This window comes from Python bivittatus, unplaced genomic scaffold (assembly GCF_059951505.1).
Source record: "Python bivittatus isolate LINGU-HERP-01145 unplaced genomic scaffold, Pbiv_v1 ctg000310_np1212, whole genome shotgun sequence".
NCBI classification, from domain to species: domain Eukaryota; kingdom Metazoa; phylum Chordata; class Lepidosauria; order Squamata; family Pythonidae; genus Python; species Python bivittatus.
The window spans coordinates 975,415-995,622 of NW_028277054.1; the positions used below are offsets into that span (position 1 = coordinate 975,415).

At 55.0% G+C, this 20,208-nt stretch overlaps 3 protein-coding genes across 3 annotated transcripts; 1 reads left to right on the plus strand and 2 right to left on the minus strand.

Annotated features, from left to right (window-relative positions):
- Positions 1 to 1,604: 1,604 nt before the first annotated feature.
- Positions 1,605 to 6,558, minus strand: LOC103055617 (suppressor of cytokine signaling 5-like). The gene is made up of 2 exons (XM_088139699.1): positions 6,298 to 6,558; positions 1,605 to 5,098 (listed from the first exon to the last, which is right to left on the minus strand). The coding sequence occupies exons 1-2, from the start codon at positions 6,306 to 6,308 to the stop codon at positions 3,751 to 3,753; spliced, it is 1,359 nt and encodes a 452-aa protein (XP_087995825.1). The 5' UTR covers positions 6,309 to 6,558; the 3' UTR covers positions 1,605 to 3,750.
- An 856-nt stretch (positions 6,559 to 7,414) lies between these two features.
- PAF1 (PAF1 component of Paf1/RNA polymerase II complex) lies at positions 7,415 to 13,908 on the minus strand. The gene is made up of 14 exons (XM_088139690.1): positions 13,693 to 13,908; positions 13,557 to 13,586; positions 13,375 to 13,467; positions 12,736 to 12,857; positions 11,764 to 11,830; positions 10,991 to 11,092; positions 10,656 to 10,761; positions 10,315 to 10,383; positions 10,077 to 10,180; positions 9,650 to 9,766; positions 8,988 to 9,116; positions 8,498 to 8,603; positions 8,262 to 8,352; positions 7,415 to 8,128 (listed from the first exon to the last, which is right to left on the minus strand). The coding sequence occupies exons 1-14, from the start codon at positions 13,740 to 13,742 to the stop codon at positions 7,701 to 7,703; spliced, it is 1,614 nt and encodes a 537-aa protein (XP_087995816.1). The 5' UTR covers positions 13,743 to 13,908; the 3' UTR covers positions 7,415 to 7,700.
- Positions 13,909 to 13,971: 63 nt separating this feature from the next.
- On the plus strand, positions 13,972 to 19,457 carry MED29 (mediator complex subunit 29). Its single transcript, XM_088139712.1, has 4 exons — positions 13,972 to 14,384; positions 18,032 to 18,090; positions 18,196 to 18,280; positions 18,625 to 19,457. The coding sequence occupies exons 1-4, from the start codon at positions 14,118 to 14,120 to the stop codon at positions 18,850 to 18,852; spliced, it is 639 nt and encodes a 212-aa protein (XP_087995838.1). The 5' UTR covers positions 13,972 to 14,117; the 3' UTR covers positions 18,853 to 19,457.
- Positions 19,458 to 20,208: the final 751 nt, after the last annotated feature.

The window sequence follows — 20,208 nt, forward strand, 5'->3', positions numbered from 1 at the left end:
CAGGAAATGAAGGGGGGGGGCTTGTATTTGGAAACAAAGACCGGCCTTGCTTTTTTATAGCAGGACCAGGTAAGCAGGGTGAGACACCGAGCCCGGACTTCCAGGGTGAGTGTGGGTGTAGGGGCAAGGCAGGTTTGTCCAGTTGGGGGGGGGCTGGAGGGAGCCCGCCCGCCTGCCCCCCCAACTGTGCTTGGCGTGTCTGCTGCGGGTGGCGGCATCTCTCCCCCACCCACACTCTTTGCAAGGAGGGGGGTGTTCCCCGTCCACCGGCGTCGGCCAGCTCTTAGGTACAGACGACCTCTCGCCGTCTTCCCTTTCTTCTTTCACACCCTCGAGAACTGTTTGAAGTATAAAAGCCTTTTTCCAAAGTGTATACCGAAGAGTAGCGTACAGAAAAACAAACCAGACAGAACTACTGTATTTCTAAAAAGTAGAGAGACAAGGTTCCTGTTTGAAATAGAAATGTTATTTTAGATACATTTTATTATGAATAACTTTTGTTATGACTATGGCTGGTAACCATGAATACGTTATTTAAAAAAAAACACACACAAAATGTTTTACAAAAAAAAAAATCAAATTCTGACTTTAGACTGCTTTGTTGGACTCCTTTGCTGCTTTCCCCTTCTGGTTTTTTGCTTTGTAAAAGGCATATACAGAACTTAAGCATTAGTCCTTTTTTATTAACCTCTATGATAAAGCTGTGCTTATTTTGTATTATTTTTTTAAGTGCTTGGTTCTTTGGGGATGGGGGGCCTCGACCCAGCGCTGTATTTCCTCTTGCTTAGGTTAATGGAAGCGGGGGGGAGTCAGCTGCTAAAAGATTGGCTCACCCTATCGCTCGCATCCCCAGAATGGTGAGCTTTTTCGGATTAATCAAATCATGCAGATTTCCTCCACCTGCCTTTAGCGCCTAATGGGGGTCGCGGGGGGAAGTATTTAAAGGTGGTGGGTCTGACCAGTGTTTCTCAACCTCGGCAGCTTGAAAAGGTCTGGACTTCAACTCCCAGAACTCCCCAGCCAGCAAGGCTGGCGGGAATTCTGGGAGTTGAAGTCCAGACCTCTTCAGGCTGCTGAGGTTGAGAAACACTGGTCAGACCTATATCAACCTCTCACCCGCTGGGTCGTTTCTGATAGAACATTTTGGAATGATTTGTTCTAATGTATGCTTTGGTGGGTTGGGCTCCCTGTTGGAGGAAGAGTGGCTGGTTTGGACAGACCGATGCTCCTCCTCACCTGGGGAGGAGCGTGGTGCCTTACAGCAGGGTTGCTCCATCTCCTCCTGCATTTGAGCAACCAGCGGTGGTGTCTTCAGAAGCCACTGAGATGTCAGATTTACCCAAAGTTCACCAGCAAGACCAGCCGTGGCTTTGAAGGCCTGGGTGTTCCCTCCTGGGTCTGCCTTTGGTTCAGGTGAACGTCCTTGCACGTTCTCAAGCTCAGGCCCCAGACGTGGGGAGGGCAGGAGCCTTTGTCCCGTGGTTTGCCTCCCTGCAAATGCTTGCTCAGACAGCCCCTTTTTATAACTATAAACCGAGAGTGACACATTTTTATTTTTTGGGTCTGTTCCGGGATAACGGGGGGAGTCAGTGCATCTGTTTGTGACACGTCATCCCCCCCCCCATTTTTTCCTCTTTGGAAGCACCCAGTCTGCCCCCCTCAGGTGTTTCTGTATCTTGGATGTGCCAAACATTTTGAATTTCAATTGTTCTATGTTTGAAATGGATAGTTCCAACCTTCCCAGAAATTTTCTGATGCTACTAAATCTCAGGAGAGTTCTGGAGTGGTCCAAACTGCTGTACTAAACTCAGAAGTGTTTAAATATGAAATATTTTGCACACCACTAATAACCCAGTCATTGTGTCTTACACTGAAAAAGGCCCACCAGTCAAAGCAAAGCTTGTGGGTTGTTTATAGCAGCAGGTTCTTCTGTGGCAATGTTTCTCAACCTTGCCAACTTTTAAGATCTGTGGACTTCAATTCCCAGAATTCCCCAGCCAGCATGCAATTGAACTCCACAGATCTTAAAGTTGCCAACACTGTTCTTTGGGGGTTGGCCTTTGGAGACCACCTGCCGGAATCTGCCCTTTGAAATTACACTCCTGTGTTTGCCTCCACTATTGCTGCCAACAAGAATGATCTGTTAGGCGGACATTTTTCATCTAATGGGCTGGCCCAGCGCATTTGGCAGCAGTAGGAAAGGCAACATCTGTTTGTTCTTAACCTGGGGAATGATCTACCAGGACTTCCTTCCATTGCACCCTCAATAGCAGTTGCCCAGGGCCACGGGTCTCTTGGTAACAGCTGGGCCCACCAGGCCCTTTGGCACCCCTGCCTCCTGCTCAGCGAGACTAGTTTGGGGGCAGCCAGCTCACCTTTCAGAAAGCAAAACCAGACTCAAACCTGTCCAGAGAGCAGGGTTGCAGGCAGGTCTGACAACTGGTTCCTGTTGGCCCTGATTTTTCAGTGGGAAAGGGTTTGGGTGCTTTGCCCCTCCCCTTTGTGAAACCAGGGTGCCTGTGTAGGCTGGAGATGGGGCACAGGTCTTCCTTTGCTGGGAGGGGCAGCTGGGCCTTGGAGCCGCTTCAGTCCCCTCCCAGGCTGCTCACTCAGCCCCAAGTTTAACAGGAAAGTCCACCATGAGGAGCAGTGGACCAAAAAGGTTTTAATGGTGCACGATGGTACAGAGCGACAGGTTGTGGAGGAAGCCCAACAGCAGGAATTCAGAGGCAGTTGTGCCTATATTATACCCATTATCCCTCCCCAAGGATAGTGCAAACAAGGCTTCTAGATCTTCAGCTACTGTGCCTCAGCCCTCAAGGCAAGGCGCTTGTGGTTCCCTCTGCTGCCCTGTGGCAACCAGGATTTGGGGTGTCAGCAAGGTCTCCATAGGGCAGCAACTACGACTTGGAGGAATGGAAGAAGAGCAAAGAACTGCAGGATTGTGCCAGAGGCGGTGCCCAACGAGAAGCACCGGCTTATCCTCCTGCGTGACGCTTGTGCTCAAAGCCTGGCTTGGAAACACTCCCAGCCCCAAACCTTTGTGCTTTTTCTTTGTCCTGACTTGCCCCCGGTTCCCACCAGGGAGTAGGGTGACTCCAGAAACCAGCTGCCCAGGACTGCCAACGCAGGGCAATGAAGTGGAAATCAGGCTGTAGCCACTCTTGTTCTTTAAAATGCAGAGGCTGCCTTTGGAACTCAGTTTGCACATGATCTCTTCCCTGACAGACCCCCACTATTCATATGCAGAGGGGGGAAGAACTGAAGGCAGGCCACTGACAGGTAGCTTTCGCCTCAAAGCAGCAGAGCACCAGTTGGGGTAGATGATCTGTCTGGCGGGCCCTCAAGCATCTGATGCTACTTCAACTTCTGTTTTCTGGTCCAGTTGTTTGCTCTTGCTTGCAAAGATTCTGGGTGCTCCCCAGATCTCTACAGCCTAAGGTCTCTGCAACACTGAATTCTGCACCAAAGTGAAACAGGCATACGCAAACACACTTGTGCTCACAACACTGGAGAAGCACGGAGGGAGACGGGGCCGCTTTCTCCAACCGAATGCTTTCCAGATGTGCCAGACTACAGCTCCCAGTATTTCCAGCCAGCATGCTAGCTAGGAATCCTGGAAAGGCACACCCATCAGTTCCAGAGAGTGCCAGGTTAGAGAAGATGGGTTAAGAATTACAATTGTCACCAAAGGAAAAGTGAGTAGACTCAGGAGGCTGATCGGCTGCTGATGGCCATCAAGGAGCCGCTTCAGGTCCCCCAGGTATCCAGGCGCCGCACCCTCACCCTCTGCTTGTAGTGGTACTCTTTCAGGTACTCCTTCAGTGCCCTGGGGAGTGGCAGGTGCCCGATGCCGTCGTAAGTGGTGCAGCAGGTCACGACGGCTCGGCAGAGGTGCTGCAGGCCAAACGGGAAGGTGCGGTTCACAGGGATGGAGAGCAGCGGTTCGAAGAACATGCAGACACTGGGGTCCTTGTAGTGCTCCAAGAGGCCACTCACGGTGGGGGCGTGAAAGACGCTGGGGTCGTGAACGTCAAAGCTGAAATTGTGGTTCCACTGCTCGATGCGGGCGTGGAGGGAGCGGCCGTAGCGCCGGAAGCTCACGGAGAAGAGGTAGTCCTCCTGGGCAGAGTCCCGCAGGAGGAACGTCCCCTCTGGCTTGCCCTCCAGCAGGGACTCGGCTTCGTAGCGGTCCATCACGCCCCAGTAGCAGGGCAGCTGGGTCAGCCGCAGCAGGTCAGGGACCAGGCAGTGGATGTAATCGATCTGGGTGTGGACCCGGAAGCCGTCCCTGACCTCTGGCAGCCCAGCCAAGGCCGACTCCAGTTCCTCCTCCTCTTCCTCCTCTTCCTCCTCCTCCTCCCCTTCCTCCTGCTCATCTGCGGCTGTCAGCATGACCCGGCCAGGCCCAGCCAACTCGGTCATCCCGTGGGCGAGCTTCGGCCCCAGTTTGTAGAGGGGGTTGATCTGAGCCGTCACCTCGAAGGTGTGGATCAAGGCATCCGGGGGGGGCTCCACGCCCTGCTCGATGCTGACACGGCGCCGCTCCCTCAGGCGGTCGTCTTCGTCTTCGGGGGGCAGGGGCGCCAGGCCATCGTGCTCGGAGACGGGCACCGTGTGCTGCTTGATGAGCTTCCATGTGCGGGCCAGCTCCGAGCCGGGGGGGAAGGGGCAGGTGTCCAGCATCAGCTCCCGGAGGTGGATTTTGCGCTGGGAAGAGAGATCCGGGGAGCGAGACAAGCTCTTGATCGGGAAGCACTGGCCCACCGCAGCCTGGAGCTTCTGCCGCAAGGAATGGCCGAGCCCCTTGGCGGGCTCGGGGTCTGCCTGCCGCTGGCCCTGCGTGGCCGACTCCGCTTTGGGCGAGGAAAGGCTCAGTCTCTCCGAGGACCGGCCCGGTCTGGCTTTCCCACGCCCACCAAGTTGGCTGCTCGTCCCCCCATCTGGCTTCACTTTAGGCCGAGCCCCCGCTGTGCTGTGATGTGGCCCCCCAGGCAGGGGGCACTCCGGAGGGCTGGAGCTCCTCCCGGGCACGCAGCGAGGTGGCTGCAGTTCTTCGGAGGGAGGGGCAGACCAACAGGGCCGTGATGATGCTGACCTGGGGGAGGAAAGAGGGGAGCACCATTAGCAGCCCTTCTGCTCCAAGACCCAGGAGGCTCTGGGTTCCCCCGTCCGAGGCCCTGGACTAGGCTGGAAGTGGGGCAAGAGCGTCTCGGGACAGAAACCGAACAGATGCCATTTGTCTAAACCAGCGTTTCTCAAGCTCAGCGGGTTGAAGATGGGCGGACTTCAACTCCCAGAATTCCCCAGCCAGCCCTGCAGGGCTGGCTGGGGAATTCTGGGAGTTGAAGTCCGCCCATCTTCAACCCGCTGAGCTTGAGAAACGCTGGTCTAAACTTTGGTCTCGTCCAGATTCCCTTCAACCGCTGCGTGCTTTGCCACTTTGCCCTCGCCCGTCCCCTGATGCCAGCCGCAGCTTGCGCGCCGTGATCTCTGGCTGGCGGCAACGCGCGAACCCGCCCCACTGCCCACAGTCGCGGCTCAGCAGAGTCTGCGAACGGGGGAGGGTCGGCAGGGAATCCTCGCCCTCGCGGGCTTGCGACGTCCGAGAGGCGAGGCCTGGGGACCTCCCAAAATGGACACGGCTGGACGAGACCGGGGAAAGAGCCGCTCGGCGGCGGAGCTGCGGCGACTCCTGCGGGGCGGCCGGGAAGAGCGAGGGGCTCTCCTCGAGGCGCCCTTCCTCCCCCGGGCCCGAAGGCGGCGGCGGCGGCGGCGGCTGCCCCTTCCCCGCCGCAGCTTTCGGGAGCCGCGGCTCGCTTCACCGGGGCAGGGGCAGGGGCAGGGGCAGGGGCGGCCGGGCTCGCTCGGCCGCCCGCCTCGGATCTCCGGCCGGCTCCCCTCCCACCGCCTGCTCCTCCGGCGGGTCCCCGGGCGGAGCACGCTAAGCCCACCTGGGCCCCTCCCCGCCACCGCAGGCCGCGGCCAGGGACGAGCCCGTCCGCTGGCCGGCCTGGCGGCTCCGGCCTCGGCCTCGGCAGGCGCTGCCCACCTGCCGCGCAGTTCGGAGCGGGGGCGCCCGGCTGGGGCGCCCGGCCGAACCGAGCCGCCCGGGCTCCGAGGAGGGCGGACGGAGCCCGCGACCGCCGCCCCGGAGACCCTCTCCGGGAGGCGCCATCGCGGCGCGGCTGGAGGGAATCCGCCCCGAGGGCGCCGGGGCCCCGAGAGGCGGGGTCGGCCAGCTCGGGGGTCCGCCGGCTCTGCCCGCCTGCCGCCCGCCCCCCGGCCCCAACGCACCCGCGGTCCATGCGCCCCCTGCCCGCCGGCCCGCGCCGGATCCCGAGGGCGCCGCGGCGCGAGCGAGGCCGCTTCCTGGGTGGCGGCCGCCGGCCGAGCAGAGGAAGCGCCGCCCCGCGAGGAGGAGGGGCGAGGAGGAGGGGCGGGGCCGCCCCAGGGCCGGGGCTGCGGGGCCCGGGGGCGCGGGCCGGGTGGGGCCCGAGCCCCTCCCCTCCCCTCCCCTCCCCTCCCGCTTCGCCCGGGAGCGCCTTTCAGGCTCGCTCCGGAAGAAAAAGGCCCTTTCCCCGCCCACGGGCTCGACTCGGCACCGGGGTGCGAAGACCCGGCCGGCTGCGGGGCGAGGGAGGGGAAGCGCGGCCTGCGTGGCCGCCGAGGGCCGGCTCCGACTTGACGGCCCGCGGTGCCTCCATCGGCGATGGGCTGAGCGTGGCGGGCAGGGCAGGGCAGGGCAGGGCAGGGCGCACTTTGCGCTGCTCCGGAGCCGGCAGGGCCGCAGACCGCCTGCCTGGAACCAAGCAAGGCCGCCTCGCTTTTCCCACCGCCCCGAATCGCACCGGCTTGGCTCCCACGCACGCGAGCCGCAAGTCGGCCGGCGGCGTCGCTGAAGTGCGTCACCTCCTGGAGGGCCTCGCGTCCCTCGGCACAAGGACAGGGGCTCCGGGGACCTCCCAAATCCCGAAGAATCGCCCTGCTGCGGGGAAGCAACGGCCTGCGCGACCAGGGGCTGCTTCTGGGGGGTGCTGCGTGGCCCCCGGCGGGAGACTCCCCTCGAGGCCGCAGCCACAGGGCTGCTCGAGAGCCGGCCCTCCTGCACCCCACCAACCCGGCCCTGGCCTGTTCTACCCCAGGCCTCCGGGGCCACATGCCCAAGGGATGATGGGCATTGTCGCCCAGCACACCCGCAGGGCCCCAGCTAGGGAAGCCTGCCGCACGGATCCGGCCTGAAAACAAAAATGCACCCACCCGGCAGAAGTGAATTTTCCCGCGTTTATATTATAGCTGAGTCCACGTCTAGGCAAGACAAAATGCTCCTTTCACTGCTCCTGCCTCCCCATACTGAGCGGGGGGCACTGCTGCGGAAGAGCCCGTGACTGAAGAGCAGGCGGTTCCAGAAAGGAAAGGGGAAAAGAAGCCTTTATTGCAAGGGGAAGGGGCTGGCTGTCCTTATATACAGCAGGAACACGCGGGCCGGACGCAAGCAGCTCCCCAACCGCGCCTGCTCCCACTCCCACTCCCACCGCCCAGCCGCCCTGCCGACAGCGCCCTGGTGGCACGGAGGGCAGAGTTGGGGAAAGGAGCTTCCGCGGACCAGAAGGGGCCCGGAGAATCGCAGTGCCGCCGCTGCCGCCACCTCCAGGCGGGAACAGCCGTGCCGGAAGCCCTCGGTCCGCCTGCGCAGCTGCTCAGTCACTGTCGCTGCTGTCACTGCTGGACTCCGAAGGGGCGTCGCTGGCGCTGGCCTCGCCTTCCTCGTCGTCCTCGTGGTTGGAGCGGTCGCTGCCGCTGAGAAAGGGGCTACGGCTGCCACGGTGGTGGTGGTGCTGCTGCTGCTGCCGCCGGCTCCCCCCATCCTCGTCCTCCTCCCCGCTGCCGCTCTCCTCGTCCCCCTCTGGCCGGCCCCCGTCTGGCTCGGAGTCCTCCTCCTCCTCATCGTCGTCGCTCCCAAAGATCTCCTCCTTGTCTCGCGCGGCCCGCTCGTCTTCCTCGCTCTCCTCGGCGGCGGCCCCCTCTCCCTCGCTGGGCGAGCGGCCTTCCTCCTCCTCTTCCTCCTCCTCCTCCTCGGCTTCGCTGGCCTCCTTCTCGCTCTCGCTTCCTTTCTCCGGCTCTTCATCTGAAGGGGGAGAGACAGCAAAGGCTCAGGGAGTTAAGGGAAGGCGAAGGGAGGACGGGGTGTTCTGAGGGGCGGGGAGGGACTGCCAAAGGAGCAGCGGGGCAGGCGGGGGTCTGGGAGAAGGAGCGGTTACCTGATCCTTGCGCCTCTTTACCCAAGTCCATCTCCTCCTCCTCTTCCTCCTCCTCAGGCTCGTGGTTCTCCAGTTGGGCTTTGCGGGCCTCCTGCAGAGGATACAAAAAATGCCCAAGTTGGACTCGCGGCACACGATCCCCCCCATCTTCCACAGGGAGAGCTCTTGGGCAGGGCCCCAGAGCCCCCCCGGCCCAGAGGTGGGCTCCCTCTGCCCACCAGGACACCCCGTCCTACCTGTGCCTCCAGCTCCTTCTCATTCATATCCCTGTGCTTCACCACCAGCACCGCGTTGGTGCCCGACTGAACCCCAGCCTTGGCTCGCCGTTTGCTGAGCCGCACTCTGCCAGGGAAGAAGCGCGTCAGAGACAGAAAGGAGGAAGCGGCCACCCCACCCTTGCCAGCATCTGGGCAGCATGTCAGTCCCCCCAACAACCTTTTATCTAAACGACCACAGCTGCAAAGGCCTGAGCTGACTTTTCGGACAATTCCCAACACCTCTCCCCCTTATTGGGGTTAAGCAGAACAAAAGACAGCCACAAGGAGAAAGATGGCATCTTTCTGGCAAACTAGGTGCTGGAACATCTCCAACAAGGAAACTCAGAAAACAGCCCATCAGCCTGGGGAGCACCAACCACACAGGCTTAGCACACAAAGGTCCCAGGAGCTCAAAGCAGCAGCATCTTCCAGCCCCTCCCTGTCCTGGCCCCAAACTCCTTCTCCTCACCTGGTTTCCAGTTCGTTGTAATAGACACCATCGCCCTCACGGAAGATGAAGAAATAATTTTCTTCATAGCCCTTGCTGGCCTTGTTCTTAACGTTCCAGTTGTATTCCCGGGCAATTTTGTATTCATACCTAACGGTGGATGGAAAAGAGAAAGATGAGCATTTCACAGCTGCTTGTGGAAAAAGCAATCTGGGAAAAATCAACTCCCCCCCCATCCATTGCCTAAATCAAGATTTATTTTCTTGCTTCTCCAAATCCCATAAGTGGGACAGAGCTATTTTGCAACAGCAAACCAATGCAGAAAGAGGCACGTACAAAATTTAAGAGCAGAATTCAGCAATCCATGCAAGTTAGTTTCTAACATTTCTATCCTCATTAATGAAGTAAAAAGCTAGAAAAAAGAAGAAATGTCTACCAACTCAGCCAACCCTATCGCTTGGCCTTAATCCATGGGTCTGAAAAGCCAAATTCAAACTAAGCCAGTTGAAAATGTAAGCTAAGTTGTATGCAGCTTGCTGACCCAAGTTTTCACCTATGGAAAGCAACACTAGAACCCAAACACAATGCCTTTCTGTGTTTCTTTCCATGTTGATTTTATCTTTAGCCTTGCTCGTATTCCTGCTTTCTTAATAAGACAATCCTTGACAACTGCAATCACATACACATCTTCGGGGGCATAATCCATCTCCTCCTCTTGGTCTCGTTTGCGTTTCCGCATTGTATCATCCACGGGAAGGAAGTAGGCCACAAACTGGTTGCCCTCTTCATCCATCATGCCCCTGGAGATGGAGGGAAAGGGGAAAAGCGTATAAACTCGCTGCTCTGAGCGGGACAGAGCTCCAGGCAGAACAGCCAGAGTGCTAAGCTTGATCTTCACCAGCACCACCAAATTAAAGGGGAAGACAGAAGGTTATGGGAGGAAAGTAGTTCTTTCTGCTTGAGACCTTAAAAAGCTGGGCTGGGCTCCACAGTCCAAAAAAGCCCGCATCTGAAGAAGTGCCAAGCGTCAAGATGCAAGACAAAACACGCTCGGCCGGGAAGCCTGCGCCGGCCTCCCCTCCCCGCTTTACAAATGAAACGTGGTAGCACCTAATCATGGCCTGAGACATCATCTCCAGAGCTGCTGCCCCGCTGGTGTCCTTGGGTGCTGGGTCAGAGTCAAAAATGACCTGAGCACAGGGGTTGATCCACATCTGGCAGGGAGGAGAAAAAGAACAGCAGCTCAGGACCCAGCAACACCTTCTTGCGATGTGCAGGCGGTGTGACCTGCTGATCTCTCACACCACCCAGCCTGACCCTTCCCTGCCACAACCTGCTTTCACCTTACCTTGAAGTCAGGAAAGACTGGCATAACTTCCATTGGAGTAACACGAGGCTTGCTGTAGTGCTGAGAAATCTAGGGGCAGAGGTTCCCATTAGGAGACACCCAAGACGAGGGAACACAACCCTTGCCGTGCCCTGAAAGCTGTAGCTGAATTTAGTCTGTGCCAAGCTCTCCCCTCCCCCCCCAAAACAGTGCATTTAAGCCATCAATACATGGAGAATAAATGTGACTCCAGCAACCATCCACAGTTTCTTTCTACACAGGCTCCTTCTCTAAAACTAAAAAAGGCAGAACAATGAGATGAAAACAGATTTTTGGGAAAAGAAAGAGGGAGGGCAGCTCACTGATTTCTGAGCATCCTCAAATGTCTTCTCAATGGCTGCGATTTGGCTGTCTCGGTCCTTGTAGATTTCCTCTTCTGTGAACTGTTGTTTGACAGACACGCCGATTCTAAGTGAAACAAGGGGGCAAGTTCAGAAAGGGAGTCTCACCACATGGAAGAGGAGCGTGGCTTCCTTGTGTTGGACTTGGTGAGAAAATTCCTTTTGAGCAAATACAAGAAGCCCCTCTCCAGAAACACATTCTCATCACAATTAACCTCACAACAGAGTACTTCTTTTCTAGCACAAAGCTGGACAGAAAAACAGAATTGTTTAACCCCACAAACATTTCTACTCACTTAACCTCTGGCTTCTCATTGGAGACACCGTAGCGGTTGAACTCTGTAGAGATATATTCTGTCTTCCGCATCCATGGCACAACTTTGGCATGCTGCTGTGATCTGGAGAAGAAAAACACCCCAAATCCACTTGGATTTCTCTTCCTCTCCAGAGCTGCCTCCCTCAAACCCACCTGGCTACACCTCCAATGGTTCTCAGCCAGCACAGGCTTTAAGGAGTGTCATCAAGATCCAGGAACACAAAACCCTCCACAGGCTGACTAGCAGCACAAAAAGGATAGGCCGTTTGCTCTCTTTACTTGATTTAAATAAGCTTCAGGATTCCTTGGCACAGAAGCACAATTTCTTTGAAAAATATCCCGTTCTAACTACTGCTCCTTATATAAAGTCAGTCCTGGCTCAACATTATTCCAAACCAAGTATCAGTCCCAAACACAAGTGCAATGTACAATCTGTGTTCTCTCAACAGCAGCTATATAGTCAGAGAGAGGGAGCGGAGCAGCACACAGCACATGGTGAGGCTGAGGGGAATCACGGAGCCTTTGAGGCAGACGTCGAGGCCAAGGGAGCTTATGAAAGATGGGACTGTCTTACAAAGAAGAAATCATTTAAATGAGCAATGTCATGCAGGACAACTGCAAGGAACTTTGAACAATCTCAGGTTGAGGTGGGAGACCGAGAGGCATCTGGAATAAGAAAAGGGCAGCAGTCCCAGGAGCAAAGCAGAAGGGTGCTGTGGTGTCTGAGTAATTACACAGAAGTGTGCGCGCTACCTCTTGGAACTGGCTGGTGCCTGGATCTCCTCCTCCAGCAGCTTCTCATCTGCCGGATCCAGAAGAACTACAAGAAACCAAAGGGATACATACACGGTCAGAGGCTGATCACCTCCAATGAATATGCTCAGAGAACTCTACAGGGGTTTGAGATGCAGTCCTGCTTCTTTGCAACCCTGAATCCTGCTACGTTAGACGGAGCAATCGGGGGTGTACAAATTTTATGTTATCGTTTATATTTCGTACAGGTAGTCTTTGCTTAATGATGGTAATTGGGACCGGAATTTCCACTGCCAAGCAATGTGGTTTTAAAGCGCAACATCACGTGACCACATTGCTTCGCACAGCAATCCCGGCAGTCCCTGAATCACAGGTCATTAAGCAAGGACTTCCTTGCAATTTCCTGCTGGCTTCCCACAATCAAAAGTCAGTGGGGAAGCCAGCAGGAAGTTGCAAGTCCCAACTGGCCTGCAAGCAGGCTGACGGGCAGGTAAGCTGCTGGGTGGGGAAGGGTGTGTGGGTAGTTACAGCAGCATGCGCGAGCAATTTCAGGCCCGGGGGTTGCTGCTTGGGTGCAGGAGACTTACCCACATGACTCGCAATCTTCCCTGCCGGCTTCCCCATTGACTTTGCTTGTGAGAAGCCAGCAGGGAAGGTCACAAATGGTGATCATGTGACCGCAGGGGTGCTACGACGGCCAGAACTTTGAGGACCAGTCGTAAGTACCACTTGTTCAGCACCATTGCGACTTCGAACGGTTGCTGAATGAGTGGTTGGTAAGTGAGGACTATCTGTTAAGGGATTTTAATTCGCAGCATAGTTGTCTGCTATCTCCCTTATTCAGTGGGTACCAGAAATTTACTATGCAGGTTTTCCTCACATATAAATCAGGCACATCTCCCCAGCCAGCATCCATCTGCACACGCGTTATTAAACCTTGATTGTGATGGGTGTACATAGAGTTCATCTCACCATTGGGGTCAATGCGGTAAGTGTCTGGGTTAATTAGATCTATGGTGACTCCCAAGTCAGGTTCAGTCAGCAAGTCATGTTTGTGCTGCTTTTCAAGAGAGGTGGCCTTGTACTGTACAAACCTGGAAAGGGATGGAAGCAAGAAAAACCTTAATCCACAGAAAACGTCCAAGCAACAATTCAAAGCCCGATCATGCTCAGAAGTGTGCAGCACCAGTAATGCGAGTATGGAATCCATTTCCCCAGCCAAACCTAGGCCTGAACTGACATAAAGAACCTCCCTGCCCGTAAAAGGGAGAGCGGGAGGAAAGCACCACTCCTCTCCTGCTGGGTGTGCGCTCGCAGGGCTTCAGCTCCCTGGAGTGATTCAGAAAGGCAAAGCGGTTTCCCAAATTGGAATATTTTCACTAACGTGCATAAAGGTGGGGCAGGAGCGCGCCAGTAACTGTCCGCCCCCCAACTGAAGCCGGCGGGGGCTGGAGCAGAAGTGAAGCCCTCGCCAGAGCGCCCCGGAGCTGGAGGGGCCCCCAGAGGTCATCCAGGCCGGCCCGCTGCAGGACTCGCCAGGCCCTCGCGCCCCTTCCCGGGCGACGGGCTTAGAGGGGGGCCTCGGAGCTCCGTCCCCGCCCGCGGGCTCACCTGTTCTGGTCGAAGGGGTAGGTGATGAACTTGGGGTCGAAGGGGATGTCGGGGAGGCTGTTGCAGTACTTGACGCGGCACACCACCCCGGACCTAGGGCCGAAGCAGAAGGGGCAGAAGTCAGGCCGCCGCCGCCGCCGCCGCTTGCGGGGCCGGAGCCCGCGGCGGGAGGGGCGCCTTACCTCTCGGGGAGCGTCCGGTGCGAGTTGGGCCTGCGGAGAAGCGGACCGAGGGAGAGAGTTAGTGCCTGCGGAGAGCGGGAGGGAGCCGCGCCGCCCGCCCCCGCCCCCGCCCCAGCCCCACGGACGCCCCTCGCACCTGTGGCCCGGCTCCTCCCTCTGCGCTTGAGTCTGGATCGTCGGCGCCATAGCAGCGGCTTCCCCAGCTCCCGGGGCGGGGCTACCAGGCCCTTCCTGCCGCGGAGGGCGCCGGGAAGCGTAGTCCGGGAGCCCGCCGACGCCGCCCGCCCTCTACATTCCGGGACTCCAACTCCCGGAGCTCCCAGCCGGGATCCCCGCGGAAAGGGCGCCTCTCGCTGTCGCGCAAGGCACGCTGGGGCTCCTCCGTCAGAGGAGCCCGCCCAGGCTCGCGCACGGTCTGCCGGGAAGCGTCGCCCTCGGTGCCGCGGCGGGGGAAGCGCTTCCGCGGTGGATGCCGGGAAGCGCCCCTCGCGCGCCGCACGCCGGGAAGAGCGGTCCCCGCCGGGCACGCCGGGAGCGGTAGTCCCCTGAGAGCCGCCGAAGATGGCGGCGCCGCCTCAGTCCCAGGCGCCGCCGCCTCAGCCCCAGGCGCCCCCGCAGCCGCCGCTGCCGCTGCCGCTGGGCCAGGTGGGGCCTTCCGCCGCGGCCGGAGCGGCGGCGGCGGCGGGAGGGCAGCAGGCCGCGGCGGGAGCGCCCCCGCTGGCCACGGGCCCGGCGCCCTCGGGCATGCAGGTGGCCGCGCAGGCGCAGGACTTCGACCCGGTGCAGCGCTTCCGCCTCCTGCTGCCGCAGCTGAAGGAGAGCCTGCAGGTGAGCGGGACTCCAGCGCCCATGGTGCGCGGCCAGCAGGGGGCGCCCGCGGCCGGCCGCAGCCTTCCCCGCCGCTGGAAGCCCCGGGGCGGGGCGCGGGGGGAGAGAGGGAGACCGGCTGGCTGGGGGATTCTGGGAATTCGCAGCCCGCGCTGTTCGTCCTCCGTCTCCGAGCTTTTTCACGCGGGGGTGTTTAGTGCTTTGTCCTCTTAAAACCGCCAGCCGCGCAGAGTCCGCAGTTTGAGATGGGCGGCCGTAGAAGACAGACAGACAGACAGACAGACAGAGAGGCAAGGCGGGCCTGGCGCTTTCTGCCCCCGGCCCAGGATGGGCCTCCCTCCTGTCAACCCGCCAACTTGGCTTTTCTTCGCCGGCTGCGGAAAGAGCCACGCGCAAAAACGAGGGAACTGGAGCTGCGGCTTCGCTCGCTCTCCGTTAACAAATCCAGCAGTGCGCAAATAGGTAAGCTTGGCCTGACTGAAGGACAGGACAGGACAGGAGAGCCTTCCCCGGAGGCCGCCCGAAACGCCGCTTCCTTTCTCGGTGAGCCTTTTGGAAAGGCGGCGGCTGCGGCAGAGGAGCGCCGGCGGGCAGGCACCTTCCTGAGCCTTCTCTGAGTCAGATTTCCCACTCCGGAGTAAGTTCTGCCCGCTGCCTCGCAGGTGGTACGCGGCATCGTTCCGTGCGGCAGCACAGAAACACATTTCATAAATAATAAATCAGATAAACAGCCGTTCGACTTCAACCCTTTCCGTCTTTTTATCTTTATGATAGTTTTATTAAAGATGATGTTATACAGATAAAACTAATGCGATCTACATAGGGTAGAAATATATAAAAAGAAGAAGAAATAGAGAGAAAAAGTGCAGAAGAAAAAAGAAGAAACCTCCCCCTGCACCGCCAGCAAGTACAAACAACATTAACAACTTACCACCATCTCTTAGAATAAAACCATCTCTTCATCCCATATCTCATCCCATTCTCTATAAACAAATCTTTAAAACCTCATCACTCCATCTTAATCAGCAAAAGTCCATTAAGGTTTATCAGCAATAACAACATAACTATTGGAAACTGTATGCAATAAACCCCCTTTGAATCCTTCCTTTTACATTTATATGTCATTTTCTATTTAAACAAATCCCCCGATCTCATCTCCTCACATAAACAAAATCTTTAAAATGTAATCATCTCGTCCTGGTCGGCAAAAGTCCCCTAAACATTACCAAATATAGCAACCCACTTATTTTAGCCTTGATCAAATAAACCGATTTTGTATTATTTACCCTTTCTCCCAACAATCTTTAGTCCCCTCAAATAATATCCTAACATCTGTTTTCTTTTCATGCTCCTTTTGTCTCTTCTCCCAAAGTTGTTGGCACCTTTAACAAGTCCTTTTTGTAAATCCAGCAGAAAGAAATTATCCATGTTACTATTCATATTCTCACTTGTCTCTTCTCATGAAATCGTTGACAACTTCAACAAGTCCCTTTTGTAAATCCAGTATAAAGAGGTTATCCACATCACTCTTCTGGCTTAGTACTTGCGTGTCTTTTTTAATTGTTAAGTCATCAGCCAGTTTTATTTGTATATCCAATATTTCAGTTTTTGTATATCCACAATTTCATTTTTTTCCATCTCTTTCTTACAGGCTGTCATTTTAAAGTCTACATTCAGATTGATTTCAGTTTTATTCAGTGGAAGTTGTTCCTCTTCAATGACACCATCTAGCTTTTCTATCATAGCAGATAACTTTAAAATTATTTTCTGAGCCCAATAGTCATAAATCTCTCTCAACGGATCCACTGATGTATTTGTTTCCTTCTGGTGCCCTCTAGTGACCAACCTTCAAAGTCATCTTATCAGTTTTTTTTCCAGATGTAAACATAGAAAATTTCCCACAGGAAGGATTCTTACAGTTAATTTCAAAATTTTAATTCAAGTCCATCTGGACTCTTAATCCATTTAAAACTTTCTAAAATCATTACTGTAATCACCCTTTTGCTGTATATTCCAAAAAAAAAAAAAAATTCCCAGACCTTAAACTTGCAATTGAAACTTCTTTCTTAAAGGATTGAAGAAAAACTCACCCAGTGAATACAATCCAACTTGTGGTTCTGAAGGTTCTCAATCTTTAAAAAGAAGTAGAAAAAAAAATCTAAAGTGATTAAGAAGTGAGGTTTGGTCGAACTTTTGAGTCCCTAAAGGCTACATTGGCAGCTCTGAGTTTGATGGAATCCTGCATCTCCTAGCAGTTTGCCCGCTAAATTTTTATTTATTTATACATATTTCAAATTTAGATACTGCCCATTTCATGAAGAAGCGACTGGGCAGTTCACAATAAAACTACAATAAATATTAATTAAAATACAATAAAAACAGTATAAAAATACAGTAAAAATAGAATAAAACCAAACCAAATAAAACCAAAAATGTCAGTTTCTCCCGTCTACTCACAAAAAACAGCTGCCCAGAGTACATATGGGTAATCTCAAGACCTCTCCTTTCTCCGGAGAGATTTTGGCAGTCCAGATCCAGCATCCAGTTGCCGTTTTTAGCCGTAATGTCTCCCGCTCTCCGCGGGACGTCAGTTCACCATTTCCTCACCGGAAGCTCTTCAACCCTTTCCTTCTCAGAAGTAGGGCAAATATCCCAACTACCTGCCCTGCCCGTCCGTTTCCTGCTCTTTCTTTCACAAGACCCCATTCTTTCTCCTCCCAAAGGCCCAAAGGTGTGGCTTTTTTAGAAAAAGTGCTGGCGTTGCTGTGGCTGCCAAGCCCAGCTGAATTATTTCTAAGTCCGCTAAAACAAAAAGCAAAAAGAAACCAAACCGCTGACTCCTTTGAAAGGAATGAAGCCTCAGTCTTTAGCCAAATACACTAAATTATGAAAAGTAGCATTTTTTCTGGCGGGGAGGAGCAGAGCAGCACCTGCGGAGGGGGGAGCCTGTTCAGCAGTAGGCTGCCGTCCAAACCTTCTGGTAAGTGACTCAGCGGGCGAGGGGGGCTCCATCCCGGGGTCAGTAACTCCAGAGCCACTGAGTTGGAAAGTTGTAGGAAAAGCACCAAAAATCCAAGGCGCCTGGTGGCGCCTTTTCAGCCTAACAAACGTTACCAATAGGCAGACTCTCTTGGCTCCTGTTTGCTTTCTTCCTGCCCCCAACCTGTGGACTTTGGCATTTGAATTTTCCGGAATCAGTTTCTGTTTTGATAAGGTTGGCTTCGTTTTTGTTTCCTGAGCTTATGGGGTTTTGCCAATGAACCTGATCCTCCCTCTCACCCAGCCCCCTCCTCCCTTTGCTGAATCTGTGCAGAATGTCACAACAAGCTTTCAAAGACTCTTTTGGGGGTGGTAGGATAGAGGCCCGCACTCTCTCTCTCTCTCTCTGTCGTTTTGGGGCCAGGGATGGGAGGGAGCAGTGCAGAAAAAGAGCTTAGTCATCATTTAATACCATTTGCCAGTGTTAAATGACTGGATGTAATGATAATTTCAAATCACGGGTAGTCAGAGGCTAAAAACACAACCTCTGCACCCAGCAAACTGCAGTTCAGATTGTCCTGCGGGGAGAGGTAATTTATGCCAACCATGCTTAAATTCAGGGGTTCCCTCTTAGGAGGCAATTTAATGTTCTCCTTTCCCCATTCCAGAACCTGATGAAGGTGGCTGCTCAGAACTTTGTCCAGAACACCAACATCGATAGCGGACAGTGAGTTCACTCAAGCTTGCCTCTCCACAGCCTGGCTGAATATACCCACCCTGCTCCTTTTTTTTCTGCAAATTATAAGCTTTTCTTCATTTTCCTTTTCTTCAGGAAAATTAGTGAAGTTCCAGTGCAAAGAGTGGACAAAAATCTTGAGGAATTTTACGCCTTGTGTGACCAGCTGGAACTCTGCCTGGTAAGTCCTGCAGGAGAGGGAACCACTTCTCGCTCATTGGCCACGGATTCCAACCTGATGAAATATTTCTCACTGGGGTTTGTTTTTTCCCCATCTTTTTTGTACTCCACATCTCTGGCTGGTGCAGTTGGGGATGGGCACTGCTTTAAGAGGACCCAGTTGTGAGAAGGAGCGGCCTATCTCTGCCTTAGGCCAACAGGCAGTCTTCCCTGGAGAGACCAGCAGCAGAGGAGGCTGTTGTCTGCTGGCCCTCCCTAGGCCATTCCCGGGGGGGCATCTGATCGGTTTCGGTCTCTGAGGCTACTGTTCTGCTCTGACATCCCACTCTTTCTCCCTCTTTCCAGCGCCTGGCCTACGAGTGCCTTTCCCAGAGCTTCGACAGTGCTAAGCACTCACCCACCCTTGTGCCAACAGCCACCAAGCCCGACGCAGTCCAGGCAGAGAGTCTGCCTTACACCCAGTACCTCAGCATGATCAAGTCCCAGATCTCATGTGCCAAGGACATCCACAATGCCCTCCTCGAGTGCTCCAACAAGATCACAGGCAAGATGCCCTCTCAGGGGGCCTTGTAACCTGCGAGGCTTTCAAATCACTTCTGAATTCTGACCCCCTGGGCAGAAGAGCCAAACGGGCTGGAAGAGGGCAGAACCAGAATTCTGGTTCTCAGTCTTGCCTTCAGTTCGTCTCCGTCTCATTTTTCAGCCCCAGGGCCTATCCTGTGCAATGCTCAGCTTCCTGACAGAGCTTGCGGGAGCCACCGAGCAACGATAATTCTGCCAACTGCAGGTCACAAAGCTCTCCTGGAGATGGCTGGCCAGTTTTTCCTATTTTTATTTTCACTTAGGAGAAAGCTTCATGAGGTCTGCCCCACAACAATGACTCCCTCGCTGCTGGAGATTTCAGAACTCATAATTTTAAAAAAATCACCTATTCCAAAGGGACTTCAGCCAGGTAGAGAAGGGCCAAATGTCTTTCTTCGACTTAATTTCCAGAAGGCAGATCTGGGCATGAATACAACGTTCTGTGGACCTTGGTTATCAAATGTGTATCTGTAAAAAGACGACTTCTGGGCTGATGAATAGGCTTCTAGAAGTGTATCTTTGCTTACCTTTCTGTTATACTTGGTAAAAGGCGATAGAAGGCATTGCAACACAATAAAATCTGCCTAATGAGTTTAGTTTAAGTTGAGCACGCTCCCCGCTCTGCCCGCTGGAGTGATCTTTGGCCTTGCCAGGTTTTTCTCCCTGACCAGCTGAGAAGAGAAGGAGCCCACAAACCAGCCTGTTCAGTTGGAGAGGGGCTGGTCTGTTGCATCCCAGAATGCGGGAAATGCATGGAAGAAGGGGCTTTGGAGAGGTCATGGGCGAGCACCACGCCCACGTGGAAATGCCAGCTGCCTAGCCTCTCCTGAAGCTGTTCTTCCCCATGGCGTGCTCTTTTGGCTCACGTGCGTCCTCCTCCATCTCTTTGTGCGAGACTTCCGGCTTTGTCTTCACACCCGTGTTTTATTTGCTCCTCATTTTTACCCAAAGCTTACCAACAGCAAAACCTGCCTCTTTAGAATCAGAAATGGGTCCCTCAGAAGCATTGGCACACCCTTTGACCTAAGCCCGCAAGGTTGCGTACGTGGCTGCCTCATGCTGAGTCAGGCCCTTGGCTCAGGGAACTCACCGGGGGTGCGCTCAGGGATCTGTAGGATCTTTGGCTGCTGTTTCCTAAGCATTTCCTGCTCCAAATCCTTTTTATTGAGAGGCGGCCAGGGACGGGATTAGAGGCCTCCTGCCCCCAAAGCTGGACTAGGGTAATTCACTGCCAGCAACCCCGTCTGGGATGAAACAGACATGGCCCTACTAGCACCCCGCCCCCCCCGGTCAACCCTTCTGCAGGAGGCTGCTCCACAGTTTCACCTTGGAGAGGCCGGGTGGGAC